Source organism: Grus americana, chromosome 3, assembly GCF_028858705.1.
Source record: "Grus americana isolate bGruAme1 chromosome 3, bGruAme1.mat, whole genome shotgun sequence".
NCBI lineage: Eukaryota > Metazoa > Chordata > Aves > Gruiformes > Gruidae > Grus > Grus americana.
This window is the reverse complement of record NC_072854.1, coordinates 34,043,681-34,069,070: the sequence shown is the minus strand read 5'-3', so window position 1 is coordinate 34,069,070 and position 25,390 is coordinate 34,043,681. Positions and strand designations below refer to the sequence as shown.

Genomic DNA, 25,390 nt, shown 5'->3' with positions numbered 1-25,390 from the left:
ATTAAACTTCAGATATAAATACTGTAACTCTGTTACACAATGTAACAATGTTGTTACACTGACGAAGTCTTCCTAATTGCTGTATTTAACACAGCAGCTGTAAAAAGGAGGAATTAAAAACCTGTACTTTCTATCTTGTACACAAGTCTCTAATGTAGCCATTGGAGTGTAACCATTCGAGGCATGATCATAAAAATAGAGATTTTCTGCAATTCCCACTGGACTGCTCTGCCCATCAGTCACTTTAGCAGTGCTGGTGGCAACACGCAGTTCTCTGAAGGGATGTAAAAGAATGGAAACATCTGTGGAAACTGAATTTCTTCAAGCTTTGTGATCATTAATAAGCTAGTTATAAGGCTGGATGAAGACACCTGGCAATCAATTTGACTATACTGAACATAAGAGTGGGCAATTCTTGTGTTTTAAACTGTCAGCATTGCCAGTTAACAAATTCAAGCTCAGCAGATACCAGAATACTGCATTTGAAGAAACAAACGCTATCTCTAAAGCAACTGAAAATGCCTATGTTTCTAAATGACAATACAGCCAAGCAAAATGAAACAACTGTTTTTAAATGACTGCACCTACAACCCTTTTCCTGAAGACCTTGCTCACACACAGATGACCTGGACAGAAATAAACTAGTCTTCAGCAAAGACAGCAATAAAATCATAACATTTGACAGGGATAAGAATAATAATTATAAATTAAAAGTACCAAAGAGATGGAAAGACATACTGCAAATATGAGATAGCAGCATGTCGCTTACTGTTGTATGCTGTAGGGTGAATGTAAAAGGAACAAAGTGCACAAGGATTAGTAGAAGTGTAGTTACAGAAAAATGTGAATGAGGTAGTTGCCCACAATGCAATACCTAGGGTGATCAGGTAGACCACCCTAGAGACTGGACGTTAGGAAACATTTCTTTACTGAGAGGGTGGTCAAACACAGGAACAGGCTTCCTAGAGAGGTGGTCGATGCCCCAAGCCTGTCAGTGTTTCAGAGGCATTTGGACAATGCCCTTAATAACATGCTCTAACTTTTTGTCAGCCTTGAATTGGTCAGGCAGTTGGACTAGATAATCGTTGTCAGTCCCTTTCAACTGAAATATTCTTCTCCTCTTTTGTCTTCTCTTTTCTCCTTTCTATCTTAATTTCTCACTAAGTTTCCCCTAGCTGCATAGTGACTTCAAACCATTCTAGAAAGATTCCTGCAGTATATGCCAAGCCAATAACTCCACTTAGACCACTCCAAATTTCTTCATTTGGGCTGACAGGGCTGAGGCTGGGATACCGTGAGAGAAAGCACGATTTGATTGACTAACACCTGCAAGAGTAGTCAATCATGGCTCAAATAGTCAGATTGACAGTTGTCTAATGTACCACACCGAGGCATTAACATTTAAATTTATGTTAACATGCCACCAAAGCACCCCTAAGTAAGTATAGGTATGTCAGTAAAATAGAAGACACACTGAAAGTGGCTTTTGAAATAAAGCAGTGCTACAAGCTAGGGATATCGCAGTCTTGTGAGAGGCTGCACGTATGCCAAGGATAGAGCAACGGGCAGCAGCAAAAGTCCAAAATAGCTAACACCTAGTCTAACAGAGGATGCTATTTTGGACCAATATGGAAATGTTCCTAAACGATTCAGATTTCTGCCTGGAGAGTGTAATTCAGTGCTGCAAAAGGAAAACTTGTACAGCCACTGAAGCAGCAATTCCTTGCACAGAGGAGCTATGGGAAAAAGCTGATGATGATCTGAGGTGGGAGTTACGAGAAATGTCACACACCAAAGCAGCTGATCTGCAGCACAACATCTGGAAACAAGCCAAGAAAGCTGAGTATTTTCTTGCATATCAATTAGGCTCTGACATGTTATTCACTTACTTCATTAAAAATATCATTTTTTAGACACTAGGAATGATAAAATTTGCAAAACAAACTATTTTACTGCTGTTGAGATTCCATATGCTGAGGTAGGCAGACAATTGAATTTAGCACAATCCTGTCTACCTCTAAGTTCCACACCAGCGCTTACATCAAATATTTAATTTTGGATTGGAGAATTTACATGTATGTATGGAAATTTGAGCAGCTATCTTGTCTATGGATATGATGGGAATTCAGCATAGTAAGGCAGGATATGAACATCCCAAATCGAATAAAGACAGGTAGTGAAAAGAAAGGTATTTCTGTAAGCATCTTCATATACTCGGCATCTCTAGTAGCAACAAGTTTAAAGCCAGTCCCTAAAAAATGTGAGCAAAATTGAACGTACCAAGTCTAAAACTAGAAAATGTTGATTGCTTCTTGGTCTGTCAGTTGCTTACCTCCTTCTTACTGTACATTTCCGAGTCATTGAAACCTTGTGGCTCACAGGCAGCACTGGAAGTTCTATAATATAGATTTATACTATATAATATATAGTATTTAATAATATTAAGTTATAATTAGTAGTACTATACTACAGTACATTTTCTGCTATTCAAAAATGAGAGATCATCAATCATTTGAAAGACTCCGTAAGTCATTTAGAGAATCTAGGTGAGTATGGACAGAGAACCTCATTATTTCTAAATCATTTGACTGTGACATTTGACTTTAGGACACTTTCCTAACAAAAGTGAACTGAATTAGGAATTGCTAAACATTTTAGTGCAGGTACTGAGTTATATCAGTCTTGTTTGGAATGGACAGAACTACCTCGTGCTTGGGAAAATATCTTTAATAGACATCTAAGACAATAATTCTAATATCACAAATAACTTCCTTTTGGTAAAATGACTCTGGCTTTTAAGAGGCTTTCTATCACAAACCTGTCCTCATTCTCTGATTCTTCACATCCCAGCGCTCTAACCTATTCCATCCCTTCTGGTGTGGATCTCTTCTAATTTGTACTGCTGGAATTGTCTGTTTATGAATGACTGATTAGTCTTTGGGTGAAGAAAATCAAAGTTTCTCATGTAGCAGATGACTACAATTAACACCAGATGACGCGGTAAATAAACATCTCTCTCTGGACCAATTAAGAATTATTTATTGATGTTTGGATAGCTTCAGTGGGGCTGAGAGATTGTAATTTCCTGCTCCAAATCTGCCAGAGCAAGAATTTAACCATACTTTACCCAGAAACCAGAAACTGTATTATTGGCTATTCTGCATGTTTGGGAGAGAGACTGCTTCTAATTTTGATGATAAAGAGAAAAAGATCTAGACTGAATATAAAATGCCTTTCCTCAGGAAAAAGGAATTGGTTTGTTTCCATGAACTACTTTGATTTCAATTAATCAATATTTTTCAATGAAAAATAATTTCCTCAGAAATCTTACACTAGCCTTGTTGACTTCCTTCATCAGCAGACATCTCAGCAGATGCACAGAACATGGATGCAAAAAAGGCTCAGCCCTCAGATCAAAACCTCAAACTCCAGGCCTGATGAAGATGAAATGTGACCCTACCCACAGCTGCGCAGCGGTAAAGAAGAAATTGTTAGACACCTCACTTAGGTTGCCCAATTCATGGTAGGCACTCCTCTACTCAAAATAACACGGTAGTGACACTAGTGTGAGATCAAAAAACCCAAGCCAATCAACAAATATAGGCACATACCAGAAAGAAATTTCAACATGAATTGCATCATATCAAACTCACAAACTTCTGAATAGCAGACACACAACTTCTAGAAAGTGAAGACCAGAGCCTGATGTCTTTACTCATAGCAGATGGTACCTTTCTCAGCAGGGCGTTGCCAAAAGTAAATGTGAAAGAATAAGGCCTGTAGATGATATTGAGAAGATATTATTTTTCCTATGCTTTTCTAAAAAACTATACTTCCAGGATTATCAAACATGAAGTATGCCACTAAATATTAGATCTAAAAACCTACACAATTTGGGACCAATTTAGCCTAAAGAGTGTCTCTGTTCATTGCACATAGTTATGGCTGCTGAAATTATCTGATGAACTTTCAATTTTGAATCTTACTACTACTACTACTACTACTACTACCACCACCACCACCACCACCAGAGTATTTTCTGGTGTGAAGTGGGCAGCATGATCCTGAGATGACTTCAAGTTGAGCTGCCCCCCAACATGGAATTTGCTCCTGCTGGAGCTTGGTTTTGCCAGGATTTATAATGAGATGTGATGAGAGATGTGTCTCCTTGGTCAAGCATATACTTAATTACAGACCATCACTGTGTTATTTAGAGTTCAAACTGTACTGGAAAGGGGGTGTTTATATTGTTTATCATGAGCAGCAGATTTACTATCTGTCTGTATTTAAACTATAGAATGTGTCGAAATACCAAGGTGACAGACACACAACATATCATTACATAAATATATTGAATTAATTCAAATTAAAAGTTCAGCAGATCTTGTAACATACTCGATATGGATTTGTTTATAAAGGTTTGACAAAAGTGCCATATGATGGTTCATTACCACTCTAATTAATGAAAAATAGATCCAGTAATATGCAACAGCCGCTGCTATCACTTAATGCTCTGAAATGAGGTTTGCCAGCCATGAAGTTCAAGAGCCTGATTACAGATAAGGGACTCGAGCTTCCTGTTGGGAATTTGTTCATTCTGCAGCCTCAGCAGAATTTGAACTTGTGACATTTCCATCATGCTGTAGCTTGACTAGAGGTAAAATAGAAGCAGCTGTGGGGAAACTGCTAATAGACTCACTGAAATACATGAAATCTTTCACTGGGCTGGACCATCAGAAAGTCTGGTTGCCCTGGAGAAATGTTATATGCTCCCTGACTGGCTTTACAGCGAGGGAATGCCTTACTTTCTTCCTGATTAGCAGACATGTCCTCTTTTATAGCAGAGATCTTCAGGGAGCACGGCTGCCCCTAAGGCGCAGGCAGACACAGATTTTTTCCTGGCGTGGGAGCCCCTGGCACCCAGAGACAGCAGCTAGAAGATGCGGTGCCTTGATTTCCACATGTCTGCGCAGTATAACACAGCAACGTTGCTCTACGGTGCTAACAGCCAAGCTTCAGACTGACATGCCGGGGAAATTTAGGATTTGCAGAAGTAAGTACATCTTTAAGTACGTACTTCAAGTACCTGGGATGGTACGTTGATATGCCCTTTACATTATGTACACAAGCTGATATACAACCAGAGAAAATGACAGATGGCAGGTAACTCCTGACACAGAACAAAATACAAATCAAGGTTTAATACTACGCTATTGTTCCCATTTTCACAGAAATAAACAAGGGCACAAAACTGTCAAATAATTTGATAGATATTGTTACTAACCTGGTAGCACACAGAGTTGCTTGATGAACTAATTTGTCAGGGTAGTGACATTGTAGGCACACTACTGTAAGCACAGAGCTTTGGCCCTGAATATTTTTTTCGCTGGTTATTAGGTTATTAATGGAAAAAAATAAAGGCTGTCTGAATGTGACTCTTAAGGCAGTCCTCAAATTTATTATTTCTACCTCTCAGGCCATCCCTGTATGTGATTTGTGTTTGATCACAAAAATAACCAGAGACAGATCTGCTGGAGATAGATACATAGCAAATTTAATTAATAGTAAACAGATTAAATCTTCTAAAATATTATATTGTTCCACTGTAACAATAAGCAGAAAGAAAAACTGAATGGATGAGTTAGTAAATAATTAAACAAACACATGAAAGGTAATAGGCTGAAACTGGCCATGTGCTTTTAAGGAGACCTCAGCACTGAGTTCAGAGAGTTTCCCCTGAAGCCATCCCTTCTCCAGGCTGAACAAGCCCAGGTCCCTCGGCCTCTCCTCACAGGGCAAGTGGTCCAGCCCCAATCATCTCGGTGGCCTTCACTGAACTCACTCCAATTTACTGACATCTTGCATGTATGGTGTTGGAGGAGGAAAATGGCCTGTACTATCTTAGAGGTGGACTAATGAGTGCCAAGATAATCATGTGTCTTCATCTACTGATGGTGCTTTAGCTAATACAGACCGTTGGCCTTTGCTGCTAGGGCACACTCTTCTGTGACTGCAAAGTCGAGGTGCCAGGTAAGTAGTTACCTTAAGCAGGAAGAGCTGCAAGCTGACTTGCTAAAGGTTCTTCCTCAAAAGATCAAATTTGTGGTGGTGCTGAACTTCTGAAACTCCCCTCAGGAATGCTAAAGTCCAGAAATGGACAAAAATCAATCAACAGAAGAAGAGAGACACAGAATAATTAATGGCAAGAAATTCAAGTTACTGGTTTAGTTTCCAGCAGCTGTGCTGGTAGCTGTATAGTGTTTTGCAGCACAAAGTTCCCTTTTCATCCAACTAACCAGCACAGGAAAGCATCTGCAAGCACAAGACCATTGGCTACTAATTAATTCTGCTACCAAGTGATGGAGTTGCAAGGGGGACAGCAAAGATGCTTTTAAGGCTAGAGATTGTCTACGTGAACATAGGCGCAACAAGGAGAGCAGGTGAACTCCAGAGAAAGGAAGAAAAACCACAGTCAAGTGAAGTAAACCCCTAAGCTCACTGTGGCCTGTGCCAGGAGAGCCTGAACTATTTCACAAATGGTAGGAGGGTGGCTATGAGCTGTTTAAAGGAAAGGGGGAAAATCTACGTCAGTCATCCCATGATAACATGCAGAGTTTTGGACAAGGAAGAACCCCTCCATTGACTTTTGCTGGGAATTAACACCTCAGACTGAAGTTAATCGGTGGCAGAAAACTTGCCAGTTGAGTGGAGACAGAAAAGGGAGGAGAAATGAAAGCTGAATCGAACAAACTGCTAGTGTTCCCACACAATGGCATTTGGGAGAGCAGCAAACCACTCTGAGATGTCAAATGCTTCTGGTCAGTTCACATTCTTTAAAGATTTATATGCTTCTAGTAAGTTCTAAATGGCTGAAGTAGGTTAATTTTACTAAATTAACAGTCTGGTGCTTTCATATGATTGTGTGCTGACAAAACCTGACTACTGCAAAGTTTCGTGAGCGCCACAAAATGTAGGAATAATGGTAAGTCTGGGTAAGGAGAGCAACCGTGTTTGTTGATGCCAGGGAGAGTGAATGCCTGAATTTCTAGCTTTCCTTTGACAGGTGGCTGGTAAAGGCTGGGAAGATTTTTGAATTTTCTTTCCACTTCCCTTTTGGCCAGCCATGGGAACCTTGGGGCAAGTGTACAACCTGGTGCTGGATGGGGTTGGGTAGGGTACCTACCCACCTCCCCTGCTGCCTGAACAAAACAAGTGCCAATCCCGATACGTCCTCCTCTCCCACAGCATCAGACAATCGCATAGATGGGGTGATTCCTTCTGAGAGGGAGACAGTCTGACATGCCTTTCCACCTACTCACGCACTTCTTGCTAAAGACTCCAGTAAGAGGAGTTTACTCCTCTTACTTTATGTGTTGCGTTACACATTAGCCCTAACCAGTGCACCTGCCTGCTATGCCACGGGACACTGCGTAACTTTTTAAGACCAGGATTGCATTCACCTAGGTGTTAATATTGTTATAGTGTTACACTGAGACCCGTGTGTGTAGCTGCTATAAGCGTGTGACTCTGTTGTGCTTGCTGCTGTATAGATGCATGGGAAAATACATTTCCTGACCCAATCAATCTATAAGTTAATTTAAGATACAAGCAGATGAAATTAAAGGCTGGAGAGAGGAAGGAAGTTGAGAGAGAAGTTGGGACGTTGATATCCTGAAGTTCTGCAGATGTCCTGTAAAAAGCATTTGCTCCAAACCATTAAAAAAATAAGAAATCATCAGATTAATTTGGTTAGCCATCCTTGATTTCTAGCTTTATTGGGAAACTGTTTTCCTGCAGGTTCTTTTTAAAAATAGGGGTTTGACTGGTTGTAGGCCTGTTCACCATTCTTCAGAGAGAATTTCTAGAGCAAAAAAGGGAAGGACAAGTCTCTTGAAGTAGTTGTAGAAGTATGCTATATCCTATGCCAGAGTCACTAGCAGAGCAGGTACGCGGACTGTCATGCAGAGAACAGCAACGCAGGAAGCAGCAATGTTGTCAGAAGACATTTCTAGGTGGGTTTTCAAACTTGCAGTGTACACATGTCTGGTCACAGAGGTGAAAGAAGGAGAACGCAATGTACACAACAATGTTCGTGGTATGTACGCGAGTATATTCAAGATGTCTAATATTCATGCCCATTAAATGCATACAGCTCCCATGATTTTCAAGGAGATTATCTCTCAGTCTCTCATTCTTCCAATATACATGCCAGCTGTATGCTATGCATAGGAAGATGTCTTGTGGAGAATGTAAGAAACATGGGCTGACTGGTAGTTAGTGACTTTGTGATTTTATATCTAGAAAAGCCTTGGGCAGATGACAGGTGACACACAGTTATTCTGGATTTAGACCTGGTTACTGTAAACAGAGTCTGATTCCATTAGTTTTCATTTAAAAGCAAAACAGAAGGGGGAGCTTTTATTTTTATCTTAAAATAAACCAGAGCTGGACACTCACCTATTACACAGAATGGTTTCCTTGCAAAGCGCAGTCTTCCTTGCCATCCTCGGTATCGACAACAGCATCCAGCGGACCAGATACGAATAATAAATTCCAAACCAAAGACAACAATCATGACAAATTCCTAGAAACGGAAAATAAGAAAAATGCCTGTTACAGATAACCAACACTGAAGCATCAGGAAACTTACGGCCACTGTGTGTGTCTACTAGTATACCTTGAGCACCTGAAGATCCCAAGCCAAACTTGGGCTCCTGTTCCCCAGGACAGTTGCACATCTACACACAAAACACAGTGCCTAAAGCTTCCTGGCGAAGGGTCCAAATCTAACCTGAATAACATCAAATATCTGCTAAGATTGGCTACTAACTATGAAACACTGAAGGACTGAATCATACCCAAAAAATACCAAAGCAAAATATTCAATGACTTTGGATACTGAGGATCAGACCACAGTTAATTTAGACAGCTAGTGAAGAATATGTTATATATCCACATCCATAAAATCAGTTTGTAGTTCAAAGGCTGAATGTTTTGGTAAGTATATACTCATTGTAGCAATATACAGGTGAAGTGATTAAGAGGATGCAGAAGCATTTAGGAAATCAGTTTGTTCCCAGAAGTAGGTTAAGATACATGCAAGTGTAATTACATACAATGGGTATGTAATTGTAAGACAGTAAATGAAAGTTCACGCTAGGCATAACTGTCCCTTGACAACTTGTAAATGAAAGTATGTAAAAATCTTGCCTTGTTTGTCTGGCTTCCTTTTTTTTTCCACATTGGAACCTTCTTTAAGACTGTCCATTTCAATAGCATTAACCTGTATTTATGCCATTTTTATTAGAAGAAATTTTTCAATAGAACAGGGAGGTCAGCAGAGTTGCAGCAATAGAGCTTGGAGCACAATTCAGCTCCGTACCTGAAGGAAATCTGAATCCCTATAACACACTGGTATGGAATTATAAACTTAATTTAGATACTCTTCTGGAATGCCATCCTCAAATTATGGGTTTTGAAATGATAAAATAAAAATTTATGTCTTAACCAAAAGAAGAAAAAAAGTACGTGAAGGAGCTTCTTAAGTAGTTCATCAAGAAGAAGAGAATGAAAGTTGTATTTTATTTGGCAGATGAATGTATTTCCACATCCAAGAGAAAGCTGTTCCTTGTCAGCTAATTAATTTGTTATTCCTACAGGATGAGGACTATAAGGTACTGGTAAGAAAACACCGCAAATGAATTAAATAGAGGAGTATTTGCAAGGGTAGGTTTGATCCCATATTGACTTTTTCCCAATAGAAAGTTTGCATGTTTTCAGACTGTGAGATCCTACAACTCTGCAAGCCAATAAGGCTGGTAATATCATGTATGTCAACTCAGGCAATAATTTACCTGAACAACTGGCATTATTAATATTGTGTCATGTAATGGTGCTTTACGAGCTTATGATTACTGGCAGTACATTGAAACATTGTGAATTTAATTTGCTTTTTCTGTCATAGAACAACTGGAAAACGTAGTATTCCTTCTTAAAACATGTCAGCTTGTATAACTACGTCACATCGAAAGAGTTTTTAGAACCTTCTTCAGTGTCTTCATTTCCAGTTTTGTAAATCCCATATTGAATTCCTAAATCACAAAAGCAGAATGAGATTCCTCTGCTAAAACACAGCTAAAGAAAATGTCACATTTTTTGTTAGAAAGGAACACATGGGAAAATGAGTGTGATTATTTAAGGTTTTCTTTTTATTTGTTCTACTACAAGACATTTCAACTTAATTCCATGGACAGAGTTATTGCACAACGTTAGAAAGGATTATGTGCAAAATTGAAAAAGTTCTCAATATAGCAACAATAATTCTTAATAGTTGGCTACCATGTAGTACATTTCCTTGTAGGAAATTCTGTGTAGGCCAAGAATAAAATGGACAAGAAGCCAACTGGAAAAAAGAAAGAATATGTATTTTAGTTATTTAACTACCGCTTTTGTAGTGGTGGTTAAATCATGAATTGTCAAATCTGGTTTACACATTGTTAGATGGTGTCTCTGAATTTATGGGTGTTGATGGCAGGCATCCAGGCCATTTGACATCTGATTCTCCTGAGGAAATTTCTTCTTTGGGGCAGGGGTAAGAGATACTGAAGGAAAGGAGGCCAACAAAGCATGAAACACTCTTTGCTTCCAGTAAAATCTTTTCCTTGTTAAAATCTAATCACGTCTCACTTCACCCAAGTTTCTCGTTTGCCTAGAAACCAGACTGTGTGTACAGGTGCATGAGAAACACCTCCTGCCTTGTAAGCATGCTGAAAGCGTCACAGGTGTCTTACAGGATCTGACCCACTCACGAAGCAGCGTGTCCCGTCATGCTCTAGACCCCAGTAGGGCCTCCGATGGAGAACTAGCAGGAACAGAAAGTACTTAACGATTGTGGAAGAACAAGCCTACAGCTTCAATTCAGTTAAATTTGTATCACAAAAATGCTGGTAGAAGTTGAAAAGAGGTAATTTTTTTGGTAGTTTAATATTCTGGTTCCTATTAGTGCTATGCAGTTTTGTATTCATTATCTGTGCTCCCATTAGCAATTGCTATTTGCCACGCTTGCAAAAAGTCATTGTGTGCTGAAAGCGTGCGTTTGAGAGTCTCTTGTACTACACGGCGCACTCGTGTCAGAGGCAAAAAAACCCATTTGCCTCTCTCACACACACAAACGCATATATATGTGCTATGTAGAGAAACTTAACGGAGATATATCTATTCCGAGAGAGAAAAAGTGCAACAGGATGTTTTCTCAATTTTTTTTTTTTTTGGAAGGGTGGGGTAAGAGTATAAGATTTTTCTTGGAGAAACAATATGAAATATCTTTGTTCATTCCTTGAGAAAAATACTTACCATTTCTAGTAACATTCTGAATTTATGCATGGTGATATTCTTTCAAAATTAACTGAAGTTTCTGCTACTTAAGTGAATTTTAACAACAGCCACTGTAGTTATAGTAAGTGAGCTCAAATACATTGAATATGGCTCCATGCACTGGAATGGTGAAAGAACTGCTGATTTTAAAAATATGATATATGATTTTATTCCACACATGCCACATTTCTGGAGGTTTGGAAATACAGTATAAGCTTTAATAACAGAAAAGTCAATACATGAAGTGGAGATGAGATTTCACACTTATTTTTGCACTTTCTGAAATCGTGATGTTTCAAAATGATCTTTATATACTGGTCAACCCTACTCCCTCCAAGAACAACTGATTTTGAACAGAATATATATCATCATGAATAAAGTTTGAAGGAAAAGTTTTTTCCTAGAAAATGTGAATGCATTGAAACAAAACCTCTTTGTAGCAGTGTGTATGTCAGTTTTGTTGTGGTATTTTGGATTGGTCCGAGTTGAAACCAGAGCGAAACAAAGAATCCCAGACCACTGTGAAAAAAGTAATGTTTTAGTAATCAGCGCACTTGGTCACAATGTAAAGTCAAATCTCTGTCAAGGTTAACGCAGGCCAGGGAATGACATTATTTTTTCCTATGGCAGCTGCACAGTCACGAGGTTCTTGGTTTTCCATGAGCAAAAATTGGAAGGATGCATCTCAAACAAGATCAGGATTTATTTTTTTAAAAAATTTAATTTGGAATGGCTTATTACAAAATTAAGCATAAATCTGGGCTTTAAAATAACTTGGGTTTAGTTCCTTAGCATTTGAAACAGAAAATCAGAACATAATTGGAAAGGCATGTGATGGAATAAATCATTAGACCTCGTATGATTTGTAGGCTTGCTGTAGAAATGATACATTCCAAGTATCTTTGTCCTATGTATAACAGGATGGAACCTCATTAATTTTGTATTACTTATGCGATATGAATAACAATGTTTACACCAGAATGGGAAAATCCTGCACTGTTGATAAATCTGGCCTCTTCAAAATCCAGCAAGGCTGAATTTGAACTGATGAGCAACTTTAGATTTACTGGAAACCTAGCCCTTCCCTTCCTAGGCAGAGCAGGGATTGCCTTGGCCTTTCCCATTTCTTCCTTTTCCCCTATCTTGTCTTCCTTTTCCAATCACAGCTGCATCTGGCCCCGCACCACAGTTACCACAATCTGTAACTTTTTTTGCTCTTTAAGCTCGCAGTTAGCCCCCACAATAACTGCTATGGCAGATGCATTGATGGTTTGGATAGTGGAAAGTCCTTCTTCCTTCTCAAAGGGTAGTTCATCCAGACTGACGAACTTTTCATTCTGAAATGCTTCTGCATACACAGCTCCAGTTGTCACAGGGAACTATGAATACACAAAAGAAGCATGGGCTTAAAAGATTCAGTCGCTTTTGGCATAAGGATCACAGGTGCCAGCATGCTCCTGAAGTTTTTTACATCCGCACGTGCCTTGGTTGCTCTGCCACTGGAACAACGAGGGTCATACAAACGGCAGGAAAGGAAAATAAGAGGTCATCCAGAGCAAGGTTTCTATGAACAGATGGTCCTGGAGGACGCTAATGAACAGCGTAGATAATTAATTAAATCAAGCATACTTTGTGCAATCCAGCTACGATGAGCACTTTTTCTTTCTTTTTTTCCCTAATTAGGATACAAGTGATGATTTGTTGAAATTGTCTACATTATTATGCTTCTTGGGTAGCTTTTAATGATAAGGATTTCCCTAAGCATAACATTATAACAGCAAAAAACTGTTTTTATCATAGCTTTCTTGTTCATTAACATAACTGCTTATTAAAACTTAAAATAATTTGCTACTGCTGACATCAGGTGCCTTGGTTGTAGACAATCATTTCTGGGAATTAGAGCCATTTTTGAGATGAGAAAATGACCAAAGTTGAGCACTCTGTGCTGTTCCTCTAGGATGCTCCTGGTTATTTTGCAATGCATAAATGAGCTGAGGTTTGGATATAAGAAATCCGCCCACAAGACGATGGCTCTGCTGTTATTTTAATGATATTTCTTTTGTGGAAATTTTGTTGTTAAATATTCTAAAGGCTAGTGAATTAGGACAACAGAGCTGCAGACTGATGTAAGGAGCTGCCTGGCTTGACCTCATAGGAGAACTGAGTCTACAAGTGACATTGTCAGAAGGGTGGGAAATGGACTAGAACAAATCAAATTAATCCCCTGAAATAAGCTTTAATAAGGCCACAAGTGTTCTCCCACTGAAGACAACATCTCTGCAGTGTAACTGCACTGCAGATACTCATCTGGTGTAAATCAGCACAGACTCACTACAATAGCACAACAGCAGGAATAGGAAGAGCAACGTCATCTGATACAGCTCGGGAAGTGTCCCCTCTTCCCTAAAAACTCATAAACAGGGAAGTCCAGTGCTTCCAAATCAGTTGGAAAAGAGGGAGAATAAACATATTCTCATCCTTTAATTTATGGCTGACTGGTTTAAGGATGTCATCAGCTGCTAAAATCTCTTTATGGTGACACATGATGAATAGTTGATACTATTAAAATAGCAATGCTTTATTATTCATCGTCAAAGAGGATGAGATTGTTTTCTCATTCAATTAAAGCAAGAACACAACACCTCAGCTTCTGTATCCCTCTCTCAAGTAAAAAAACAAAAACAAAAACCCTCTTCTGATTCAAGGAGTTGGGCTCTACACTTTAGACAAATACTATTGGCATGCGAGAGGAAGCGCAACACTAACTAGCCTGTCTCAGAGAAACCCAGGGAAGGTTTGAGCTTTAAATAGTTGTGATGCAGAAGCTGGTGTAGGAGTAGGGACACTTCTGTTGTATTGGAAAGTTTCCAGATTAAAATCAGCAGGTATGAATATGTGCATACATTATTGTTCAAAATAATAGTATAATTTGAATACACACTTGTATTATTCCTGATTCAGCGTTAGAAGGGGAGATCTTTGATCTGAACAGCTAACAAGTATATCTACACGTGCATATATACACTTAGGGAACGAATGTTTTAATTCCTTCCAACTGCAGTTTAACAGTGGGAGAGGCAGCCATAAATCTGAAAATGTAACCCAGAATAGACCCTATTAGTGGCATATAAATCACAACCAGAGACTTCAGTTCAGCTCCCAGTGCAACACACAATAAGCATGAAATGAAATTTATGCATCTTTTTCTCATTTATCAGTTTTATAATGAATGTGATACTTTTACTACACTTGCTTTTCCAGATTATGATTAAGATTTCCCACGTTGATTCTACGTTAATAGAGGATTATTGAGAAATCAGTTCTGTGCCTTTTAATCTAATACACAGCTACAAGTCTATTGATAAAATACTAAAATCCCAGTGATATGCTTTAGTTTTAATTAGCCATATGTTACATAGGACTTCTGCTATCAAACTCCCTTTTAGCTTTTTGTGTTTATTACTTGAAATGGCACCTATCGGTCACACTTCTTTATTCACTTACAACAGAAAAAAGCCCAGAATTTTTATGGGAAGTAAACCCAGTTTTGAATCAGATAGTAAAAGCAGGCACCAGAATTAGGTAGCTGCCATTTAATTATGTTTTTCATCATTTCTTATAGAGTACATACAAATATTTACCGTATCAGACCCAATACACAATTCTTGGCACTGAAACTGCCCTGACCTTCCTCAGCACCCATGAAGGAAGGACAGACAGTCTTCTGCCTCCCCAGATCAGCAGATCCACCTCACACCACCGCCGTGGACCGGCCACCGAGGATCTGCTGGTGCCACAGGAATGAGTGCCACACGGGCGTGCTGGCCAGCTGTGCTCCGGGCCGCTGGCCGTCACGGTGACTGCAATTACCATGTCAGTGCACGTGTAGGCAAACACATCCCAAAACTCCTTTTGGATTTTGGTGGATGTGGTTCTTCTAGGAAGACCCTGGTGATCACTGAAAACCCTTTTTCAAATTGGGAAAATGGCAATGGGAAATGTTGACTTCACCGCCCATCATGTCTATCCTGCTCTTCCCCAGATAGAGCATCACCCTTAAATGTGGGTCTTTCCAGTGCCTCCCTTTTATACTCACTTCCTTGCACCAGTTCATTTGTTTGTGTCAGGTACATCTACACTTCTGAGGGAATCGCTGAAAGAAGACAATAGCCATAAAACTCACACTACAGAATAATTTTCTGCTTTCCATATATTTTTGTATCCTGCTTTGTGCCTGTTTACATTTTCTTTCTCTGTAGTGAGATATCAGCAGTAAATGGTCTAATTTTGGTTTTAAAATTATCTGCACATGAAAAACGATGAAGCTCTGTACAGCTGTACCCAGGCCTTTGCATTTCCTTTGTGATTTCTTCACGCATTTTTTTCTGCTGTAGTCACGTTTCTGATGTCATGCGTTACAGGCAGACATTCAAGCACATGTCTCTGTAGCAAAACAGCTCCCAAATCTTCCTTTTGAAATGTTTGTGAAGAATTTGGTATTTTTTGATGTGTCCAAAAGAAACGTGGAATGGGTGCCAGAGCAAGTACAGACTGAATCCTTTTATGCCCTGGCATCCATGTTAATTTTGTATCGATGCAAGAGGTTTAGGCTAATTGTTACAGCTGAATGTATGTGAATTAACTGATAACATTTGACATGCTGTACAGCAGAGCGGGAAGGGATAGTTATTCTTTGACTTTTTGATCTTAGCATGTTTGGAGTTGTCAAATCCTAGAGACTCTGCAGATAATATTTGCTGTGTTTTTTTAAGTTATTTTTTCCTGCAGTTTCCCAGTTTGCAAAGCTCATTAACAGAGCTTCCCTAGGAGTACATCAATGCATGTTTTGACCACTGGGTGACCTATGGGCGTCGGGGATGATGTACACTGAGATGTTTAAGTACCGAATGTGTTCAGAAAGCAATTTTAAGAAACTGTTTTCTGACAATTGGTAACTTTTGGCAAACTGGACGGCACTTTACCCAAGCTGCCAAAATCCTGCTTATGTATTTAGTCTCTTGCAGATGTTAACTTCTGTCATCTCAACAAATGTTTCTGTTACTTGAACAAGTCTTTGGTTACAATATTTTTATTTGGTTCCTTAGGTTCAGTGAAAAAGTTTACTTGGTGCCCTCTTTTCAATCCAATAACTAGACTTTGAGAATCAGTATACCAAGTCTTCTGTTTTACAAATTATGCAATTTGCTCAGTGTTTTGCAGCTTTTCCTATTATCTTTTTTTCAAGGCTTATGGAATTTTGGTCTCCTGGAAAAAGAAAAGAACAAATCCCTTCCACATCCTCTCAAAAACATGCCTATATCTTTGTGAGACATTCATTTCCTGTGATCATATCTTCGTATGGCGCAATCAGCCAATTCCTGTCTGGTTCAGATTTAATACCAAAGTTATTATCCTGTCCATGACATACACCCTTTCCTTAGGTACTCCATGGAAGCCTACAGGTTTAAAATGGCGACTATTTATTTTGCTAATTCATCATTGTAGCTCACCCACAGTTCACGGTCCTCAGGACTGGACTTGGTTCCAGTGTGTGTCTGTGTATTTACTGTCACCTACACTTTAAACTCTCTTTGGATTTTTGTATTATAGCTATGTCTGCTCTGGATCCTTACAGATACTTTTTATATTTGCCTGTATTTTGATACTGCTTTGCTTGACCTCACAGTTTTAAAACCGAATCTGGTGAACAAATTTCTTCTCTCACTTGAGGAAAGTTCACATTTTGACTAGCAAGCTATGTCTTTACACACTTTGTCACACCCATGCAAAGTGACTGAGTGGATTATGGTTTCTGTATATTCTTCAGATGGTAGGTGTTCCCTAGGTTTCCACACATCTTTCATATCATTGATGTTCTGCCTTTTTCAGCATTCTTTTCCTTTTGACATTTAGTGTTTTGTAGACTTTTTCCTTACATATTATTTATAACCATGTACTTTGGTTTTCCCTTGGAGACATATTCTGCATTTTCATTTGGCAAATCAGTATTTCCCTAACAAGGGTCATGTCTGAATTTCTGACACACAGTCTGATATCCATCCATTTTTACTGTTGCAATCTAAACTGTTTGTTGCCTGTTTTAAGGAGGTACCTCCTGCTCTCCATATGACAAGTTTGGATCCTTATCAAACTCTGGCATGAAGCCAATAAAGTTCAGTACTGCAGAGTCTAGCATAAACTATTACAAATCTACATCTACGGAAAATGTTACACTTATGACTTGGAAATGGTTTCCCATGCTATGTTGTTATCACTTAAGCTAATAAAAGAAGAAGGAAGATATGTCATGGAAGAGCAGTTGTGCAAGGAGTGTTGCTCTTTTGTCCTTAAAGGATGTCAAGAATAGTTGGTTTGGTCCTTGAGCACAATGCATTGATTAGCCTAAAAGACAACGTGCTTTTTCCTCCTGAAAGAATTATTTCCCTATTAATCTGAATCCTGACACCCCATCACTAACATCTAATCCTCTCCATTTCCCACTCTTAATCTCAAAATCCTCCTAGAGATTCTGTGTTCTCCTAGAGAAAGAGGCCCCTTGAATGGCTGGCTAAAAGTCTCTTATTTTCCTAATAACACGGACAGTCCTTTCCCTCTTAAGAATATGTTCTCCCCCTTTGAATGCTAATCCTCCCCGTGTTGGGAAACAAAGAGAATCAGAAACTGATTGTTCACAGTACTAGTATCTTCTCTCCTGACTTTCTGCATATAGTCATGGACAAGATAAGCTAAAAGTGACAGGTCTCATATCGGAACAGATAACAAGAATATAAAAGAGTATAATGTACCTATCTGGCAAATCAACACTGGCTTTCTTACTACAGGTTAGTCATTTTAATGTTAAAATTGTACCAGGTCATGAGTTGTGTTACATTTAACACTGTGGGTATGCTATTTCCATCCTTTTTCATTGCACAGTACCACCCATTTCTCTATACACACCCTGTTCATTCAGAGGGAATTGAAAATAGATTCATGGATGGTATTTCATCCAGCAGCCATTGACTTGTGGCAACTCTAGTGATCTTAATACTGCACAGTAAATGCAGATTTCTTGCTTAAGCGTAACTGGTTGGTAGTTCTGCCTGCCTGTGAAATGCTCTGGCATCGACTCTGAAACTCTCTCTTGCCTTCTACTTCGTTTGCTGTTGAATGCTGTAGCACTTGAGGTAACTCTTCATAGTTATCCTACCTTCTTTAAGTGAATCAGTTATGAGATTTTTCTTTGCCCTGATTGCAGATCACATATAATAATGCTGTTTTAGTCATCCTTAGTCATCAAACCCATTTAAGTTTTCCCAGTAGAACTATAATATATTGGATTCTTTAATTACAAGAGAAAAATGATTCCATTCAATGTGTGATTTTTCATTCTTCTCTTTACAAAGCTTATTTCTGCTTAATACAGAAGAATAAAAGAAAAGAAAGGGCAAAACGTTACTGACAATGTAACCAAGCCCAGAACCATATCAATAATAGGCTTATGCCAGTATTGAGATGTCTTTATTCTCTGATGTGTTTGAAGTGTATTTTATCATCCTCAGCACTGTTGACAATAGATTTTTCATAGATACCTTTACAGTTTTATGTGCAGTGCCATGTTCCTTTGTTATGAAATAATTTTAATTGCTACTTTCATCTCTCTCCGTAGCTACAGTGTGTGCTTATTTGTTGAAGAGCTTGGTTGGTTGGGAGTGCCAATGCTGCCTTCTGACAGAAGAATTGCAGCTTTGAGGACATCTACTAATATATTTTTAAATAACTTCACACTTTCATTCACATTTTTGTCTTGTCAGACTTCTAATAACCCTTAGTTTCAGAAAAGTGCAACCAGCGCTTACATTTCCAATGGGAAGTCTGCTCTGTTTGCACACAAAGTTTCTCAAGCAGTTGTGATGAGATCTGGTCCAAATTTTTGTAACAACAGTCAGCTCTGATGTGATGAAATCAGTGTACATAATAGGAGAGTATTAATTTAATCAGCAAAGACAAGAAATTATTTATTTTGATAAGGTAAGAATGTTTTCTTTCAAAGCTAACGGGTAGTTTATTATGACATGGTTGAATTGTTTTATGGTCATGTTATACCTTATTATAATATTAGTGTGTATGAATCCAAACATGACTGAAAACATGAAGGCATTGACCTTACCAACATTACATTTCTCTCTCTTATTCTGTCTTTGATAACATCAATGTTATATATCTAACATGTAATTTTTCAGAGATTTCTATGCAGAAATTTCAAAATTTCAAAGCCATGCTTTGATTCCATGAAAGAAAACATTGAAAATTAGTGTTTCCCGAAAAATACTGATTCTGAGTTTTGACAAGCTCTAGCAAACTTGAAAATCGCTGATTTTTTTAGTTCAGGGATCAGTTAATCTTTTTCTCTTGGAAGAAGACTCAACAAAACTGCAATAACATGTGGTCTATATCCTACCTTCTTTGTTAGAAATGGATCTATAATTGAAATCTCTCAAGATCATTCAGTTTTTCCTTTTATGCATTGTTAGCTGGTCCTACAGAGCCATCCATCCAGTCCTTTGCTCAGGTCTGATGGTCTTTTACCCAAGCATCGCACGAGGATTCAAGTTCTGGGACAACAAATCTAAACTGAAAAATGTTACTTTTTTAAACTGAGCACTATCCATCTCCCTTTTTAAAATCCACTCTGCCCAGCTTTTAAATTTCATAGCGGATTTGTATGATTACATTGCTGTGAAGGGATTCACTCTCCCAGAGCAGAGACAAATGGAATATATGCTTGTCTGCTATGGGGCAGCTATACCCTACGTTTTTTAATCAATGTTCATCCTTCTTCTACGTTTCTTTTATGGGAAAATGTTAGAGAAGGAAGGAATGTTAGGAAGATCTTAATTGCTAGAAGCACTTACTAGACTCTCCTTTTGGATTCGTATAAGTGACCACAGCACATGTAGAAGCTAGCCTCATCAACTGCATGCTCTCTGCTTTTATGTCTTTGGGAGCTATTTCTGCCTGAAGAATGTGTTCCTAGAGTACATTTTCAGAGGCCCTAACCCTACAGAAGTGGGTACAGCTTTCTACCCCAGGCTTTTGCAGGCACAAACACAAAATAGATTTGACAAAACCAGTTCTGCAGAAATTCACATGAATTTTGCAATCTCTCCATCTTGATTAATAATGAAAATCATTAAAAAAAATATTATGGCATGCTTTGTCACTTCAAATAAAAATGACATTTCTTTCCTGTAGTCTCAATTTTACTTTTAAGTCAAAAGTTCTAAAATGCTCAAATACACAAATAATATTTTATGCCAGGTCAAATGAAACATTTAATCTGATCCAAGACTTTTTTTGGACTTTTCGATTTGCCAATTCTTTGTGGGTCAACTGAAAATATTTTATTTATTTTCTTGAATTGACAGCTAACAAATAGAAATGAACCAGTTATTGACATAGCTTTAGTTGAAAATGATCTTAAAATATAGAGAGTTTGGTCATGAGAGTGAATGACCTCCAGTTCCAGATATATTCTTTCTTGGCTATCTTCCCCAAAAGATTTGAGTTTGCCTTCCCAGCCTAAGTTTTACTTCCCTTGTGTTTATTATTTGATAAAGTGCCAGCAAATGTACTTGTAGGAGATCAGCAATACACCAAAGATTATTTTCTTGCTGTGTTAGTTGGATTCTTAAGCTGCTTGTGGCTTTTTTGATGTTGAAGTAGATCTTATTCTACTGTCTGTCTGGGCTATATCACTGCTACAACTTCAGCGCCAGACGTTGTGTGCACAGACGAGGCTAAAGCATAGTTGTAGGTATAAGGAGTTTTATCTGATGCTCTCCCCCTGGTTAGGCTTATTATTTCTGGACAAAAATCTAACCATTACTGATGTAACAATCCAACAGTGCTGTATGTAACATGCACTTAACTTATCTGCAGGGCTTTCGCTTTAAGCATAAAATTCAAATATTAAACGTGTTTCCCTTGGCAGGCCTCCTGATAAGTAGAAGACGCCTAGGAATACAGTAGTACACGTGCGGATGCCAGAACTGGCTGGGTACAGTGCAATGCAGCGGGCCAGGTTTGTGTCGGCTCCGGGAGCCGAGCTCGGGCGTTTCTGCAGTTCAGATGAGTCCATTAACCTCTGCTGACGCTCAGAAGCCCTCAGCTAATACTGCTTTCCTAAAAAAAACCCACCCTATTTACTTTGAGCTATCGCACACTGTTGTATGTTTCTGAGAGAGTATTTAGGATGCAGTGATTAGGAGATATGTTTTCTGCTCCCTTGTAAGGTGAGGCTGAGAGAGATAAATGGAATTGACTGATTGCAGAACAATAATCTTCTCTGCTCCTCTGGCCTTTCTGAGAAGGAGGGAAAGGGTTGCTCACCTCATCTACACTTCCCTCTTTAACCTCCCTGTGTAATTGTGAATAGCTGCAATATGTCAAAAGCCACAGGTGCCAGCACAGGCAACAGCTCAGGTATTAAGTTGAAGGAACATTACATTAGCTTTTTAGCCAATTAACATGGCTGTTGTTTATTCCATCTGGAATAAATCTGTGAAGCAAATAGTTCACAGAAACCCAGCAGGCAGCTCTACGGATTGTTGTGTTTGTATGGTACTTCATTAGAAAATAAACATATATATTCCATCTCAAGCACGAAGCAAAACAGTATTAAACCAGATCTCTGATAGTTAATACAACTGTCTCTACCAAATGACACATTTGTAAGAGTTGTGTGAATCACTGCAAGGAAAAGGTTGCAAAAACTCCAGTGACTGCAGTTATGTGTTGGCACAGCCAAAACAACTGCTCCTGAGTTAATGTAGAAATGCATTTTTCTCTTGGTTTGCGGTTGCAGAAGCCTGCTTTGATAACAATGCTAATATCAGCTAATGATTCAGTATGCAGAGAAGGACCAAATCATGCGTCAGGAAACTGGAATAAACCAGTCAGCTTTAGCCTGCTTCTGGAACTTCATACTTTGCTGTATTTATATTTTTCTCCATTAGAGACCCACAGCAGGAGCTGTAAAATTCGTCATCACTAGATTTATTCCTGCCAAGGGTTTGCTGAACACCCGAGGCTATAGCATAGAAATGTTGGACCAGGCTAGTACTGATGCTTCAAGGATTAACTATCCACCCTCTTCCTCCTTAAGGCCATTTCTGTGTTCAGAGGATGTCACAGTCAGAACTGTTAAGATGGACAAAGTCCATCTTTGAAGCCACAGCAGCAGAAAGTGCTGCAGTTTCCAGCTGCAGACCTCAAGCAGCTCTGCTCTGCTGATGGACACCTCTACAAGGACTGGTGTATCGGCTAGCGGAGCTCACCGTGCCTCTGCCTGGCGCTACAAGCAAGCCCAGAACTTCATAGAGCTCCTCCACACTCAGGCTCCTGGGAGAGCCACGGCAAAGCACAGGGAATGTGTTTATCAGCCAGCTGAGGAATCAGCGGCCGTAAGCGTACCAACAGAGTCAACAAATATGTGGCTCATGGGAAATGCATATTTTATGTCAGAACAAATGGCATTTCTACAACCAATTTGCATAAGTATACAAGGAAACAGATTACTTGTCACAAAAGCACCTTCTATTAGAAATAAGGTATTTTCAGACTAATCAAAATTTCCTGTTTTCTATACCAGAAAATCTTAGCAATTAGTGTAGTAATTGCAATAATATAACTACGTGCAGTACATTCAAACAAGCTTTCATTTGCAAAGTGTTGTTCAGATATGTAAATAATGGGACTAGGTATGAGTGTAGGATTAAATCTGATCACTTTTAATGGGTTTAACGCCACCTGATCTTTTCTGCAGAAAAAGAAAAAGCACTAATATCTCTAGGAAGCAAAATACCACATTTAGCACGGCTCTTCCTAATTAGCCCTGCTAAGAAACCATCAGATGGAGCAGAACACCACACATCTGCACCTAGCCAGGTCTGGATATTTAGTTCAGGTATCTCGATGCAGTGGCACATTGTGCTGTAGAGACATAGCATATACCACATTTATGCTTATCGGCCCGCCCATGCCATAATTAATTAGGGAACTGAAGACCAGGGCTTTTGGATATATACAGTGATGACAATTAAAATGTTAGCATTTGTCAACAGTTACTTCACCCCAGGCACTACCTAACGAGCCACAGTCTGCTGTATACATGGAGCTGAAATAACCATGGTAACTCTGGGTATATAGAGACATTTTAATGATCACTACCACCTATCCTCAGGCCATCACTCGCAGAACTAAATGGCCCATCAAGAAGCAGATGAATAAAGTGGCGTCCATACAATTTATGAAAAATGTTAAGAACTTTTAGGGAGCCATTTATATCTACCTCAAAAGGGGAAAAGGAGAGATAAATACAAGACAAAAGCATGTATTATGAAGAACTAATGAAACTACCACATCCTACTGCATCAACTGCCACTAAAATGTCAGTATCTACCAATAGCTAGCACAAATTGGTATCTAAGATACCAAAATTATTTCCTATTTTAAGTATAAATGCCTCTTACTACTTACTGACTTTACAAATGGCAGCAGCAGTATCAAAGGTCTTTCACGCACAGTCACTGCTGAACTGCAGTAGAGAAACTATCAGTTACAAACCACAGCAATTCTCAAGCAAAGGGGATGCAATACCGTACTTTATTTATGCTCTCATACAATCTGACCTGATTTTAAAGCAATTACACTATTTTCTCCATGGAGAGGGAAAGGATTTGAGCGTATATAAAAGTATCTGTAAAACTGTCTTGTATTTAGAAGTTTCACTTACCAAAATGAAGAGACAACCAGAGGCAAGTTTTGTGTGTTCAGGAATAGTAGAAAACACGGACAAAATCAAGCAACCAAACACAAGGAGAAAACTGAAAGAGAAAGAATATTAATAATTGTTAATATTTTACAGAACCCTGACCCAGTATCTATATTGATCCTACTTCACCAACATTAACCCAAGACTATCAATGAACAGTCTTCATGAATAGAAGGGAATTCAACCACTACTTAATTCATTAAAGACATTAGAATAGCCTATTACCAAATCCACACGCTTCTGAGCAGTACTGGTAGAATTAATGGAAACAAACACAAGAAACAAGATTTTCTTGCTGAAATGACCCAACATACACATACACTATTTTTGGTATCACAATCCTGTACCTTTACGCAGTCCAGATACTCTTACTGGCTTTAAAGAAAGATCACCAGTGGGAAAGTTCTCTCCCCAGTCTGAAAAACATTTCTCCCACAACTGACCACACATATGTGCTGTATAAGCTTATGAAAGAGATAAGACACATATTGTACCTAACTGCCCGTGCGAAACAACTTCCTTCCAGCCACAGACTTCATGTACAAACTGCCAGAAGCTGAGAGGTAGTTAAGTTATGGCATCACTGCCCTAAATGAACAGGCTCCATTCTGAGAACAAACTTAATATCGGACAATCCATTGAAGAAGTCAAAACAAAGGAGTGAATTAAGAAAGTCTTACACAAGTCATGCAATTACAATCGGGAAAACATGACCACAGTTTTGAGCTTGCATGAGCTGGCATGTTTCATGGTACCGACAAATATAAGCAAAGCACCAACATGTTGTTAAATCTCTTTGTGAGGAAGATGCAAACAGCCAGTATCACTGTAGAAATTCTTGCATATCCCATGTCTGATCCTCACAGCATACAGCACACGTGGTGTTTGCAGACACGAGCCTGCAGAGCTGGTATAGCTCTGAGGCTTATACTATGGATGATAAGGAATATCTTTTCCTGTCGTACTGCTTCACCAATAATAATACCACTGTGCTGGTGAAACCAGCTATGAATCAGATCAGAAGAGAAGTTCATTTCACCCACAATACCATGAACTGACTAAGCAGCAGCCAGGCAGCACACTGAGTGAGTGCAAGGCGGTGCATGTTCTATATTTTAAATTCTTGCGCTGGATTTTGCAGGTAGTAATAATTGATTCTACCAATGTTTTCCTAATTTCCTC

At 38.9% G+C, this 25,390-nt stretch overlaps 1 protein-coding gene across 1 annotated transcript in view; it reads right to left on the bottom strand.

Moving 5' to 3' along the window:
- Positions 1–25,390, bottom strand: part of KCNQ5 (potassium voltage-gated channel subfamily Q member 5) — a 293,002-nt gene that overhangs the window by 65,312 nt on the left and 202,300 nt on the right. The window contains exons 2-3 of the mRNA XM_054821992.1: positions 24,170–24,260; positions 8,458–8,584 (exon numbers count right to left, since the gene is read on the bottom strand). Of these exons, the coding sequence (XP_054677967.1) occupies positions 8,458–8,584; positions 24,170–24,260 (218 nt within the window). The remainder of the gene's footprint in view (positions 1–8,457; positions 8,585–24,169; positions 24,261–25,390) is intronic.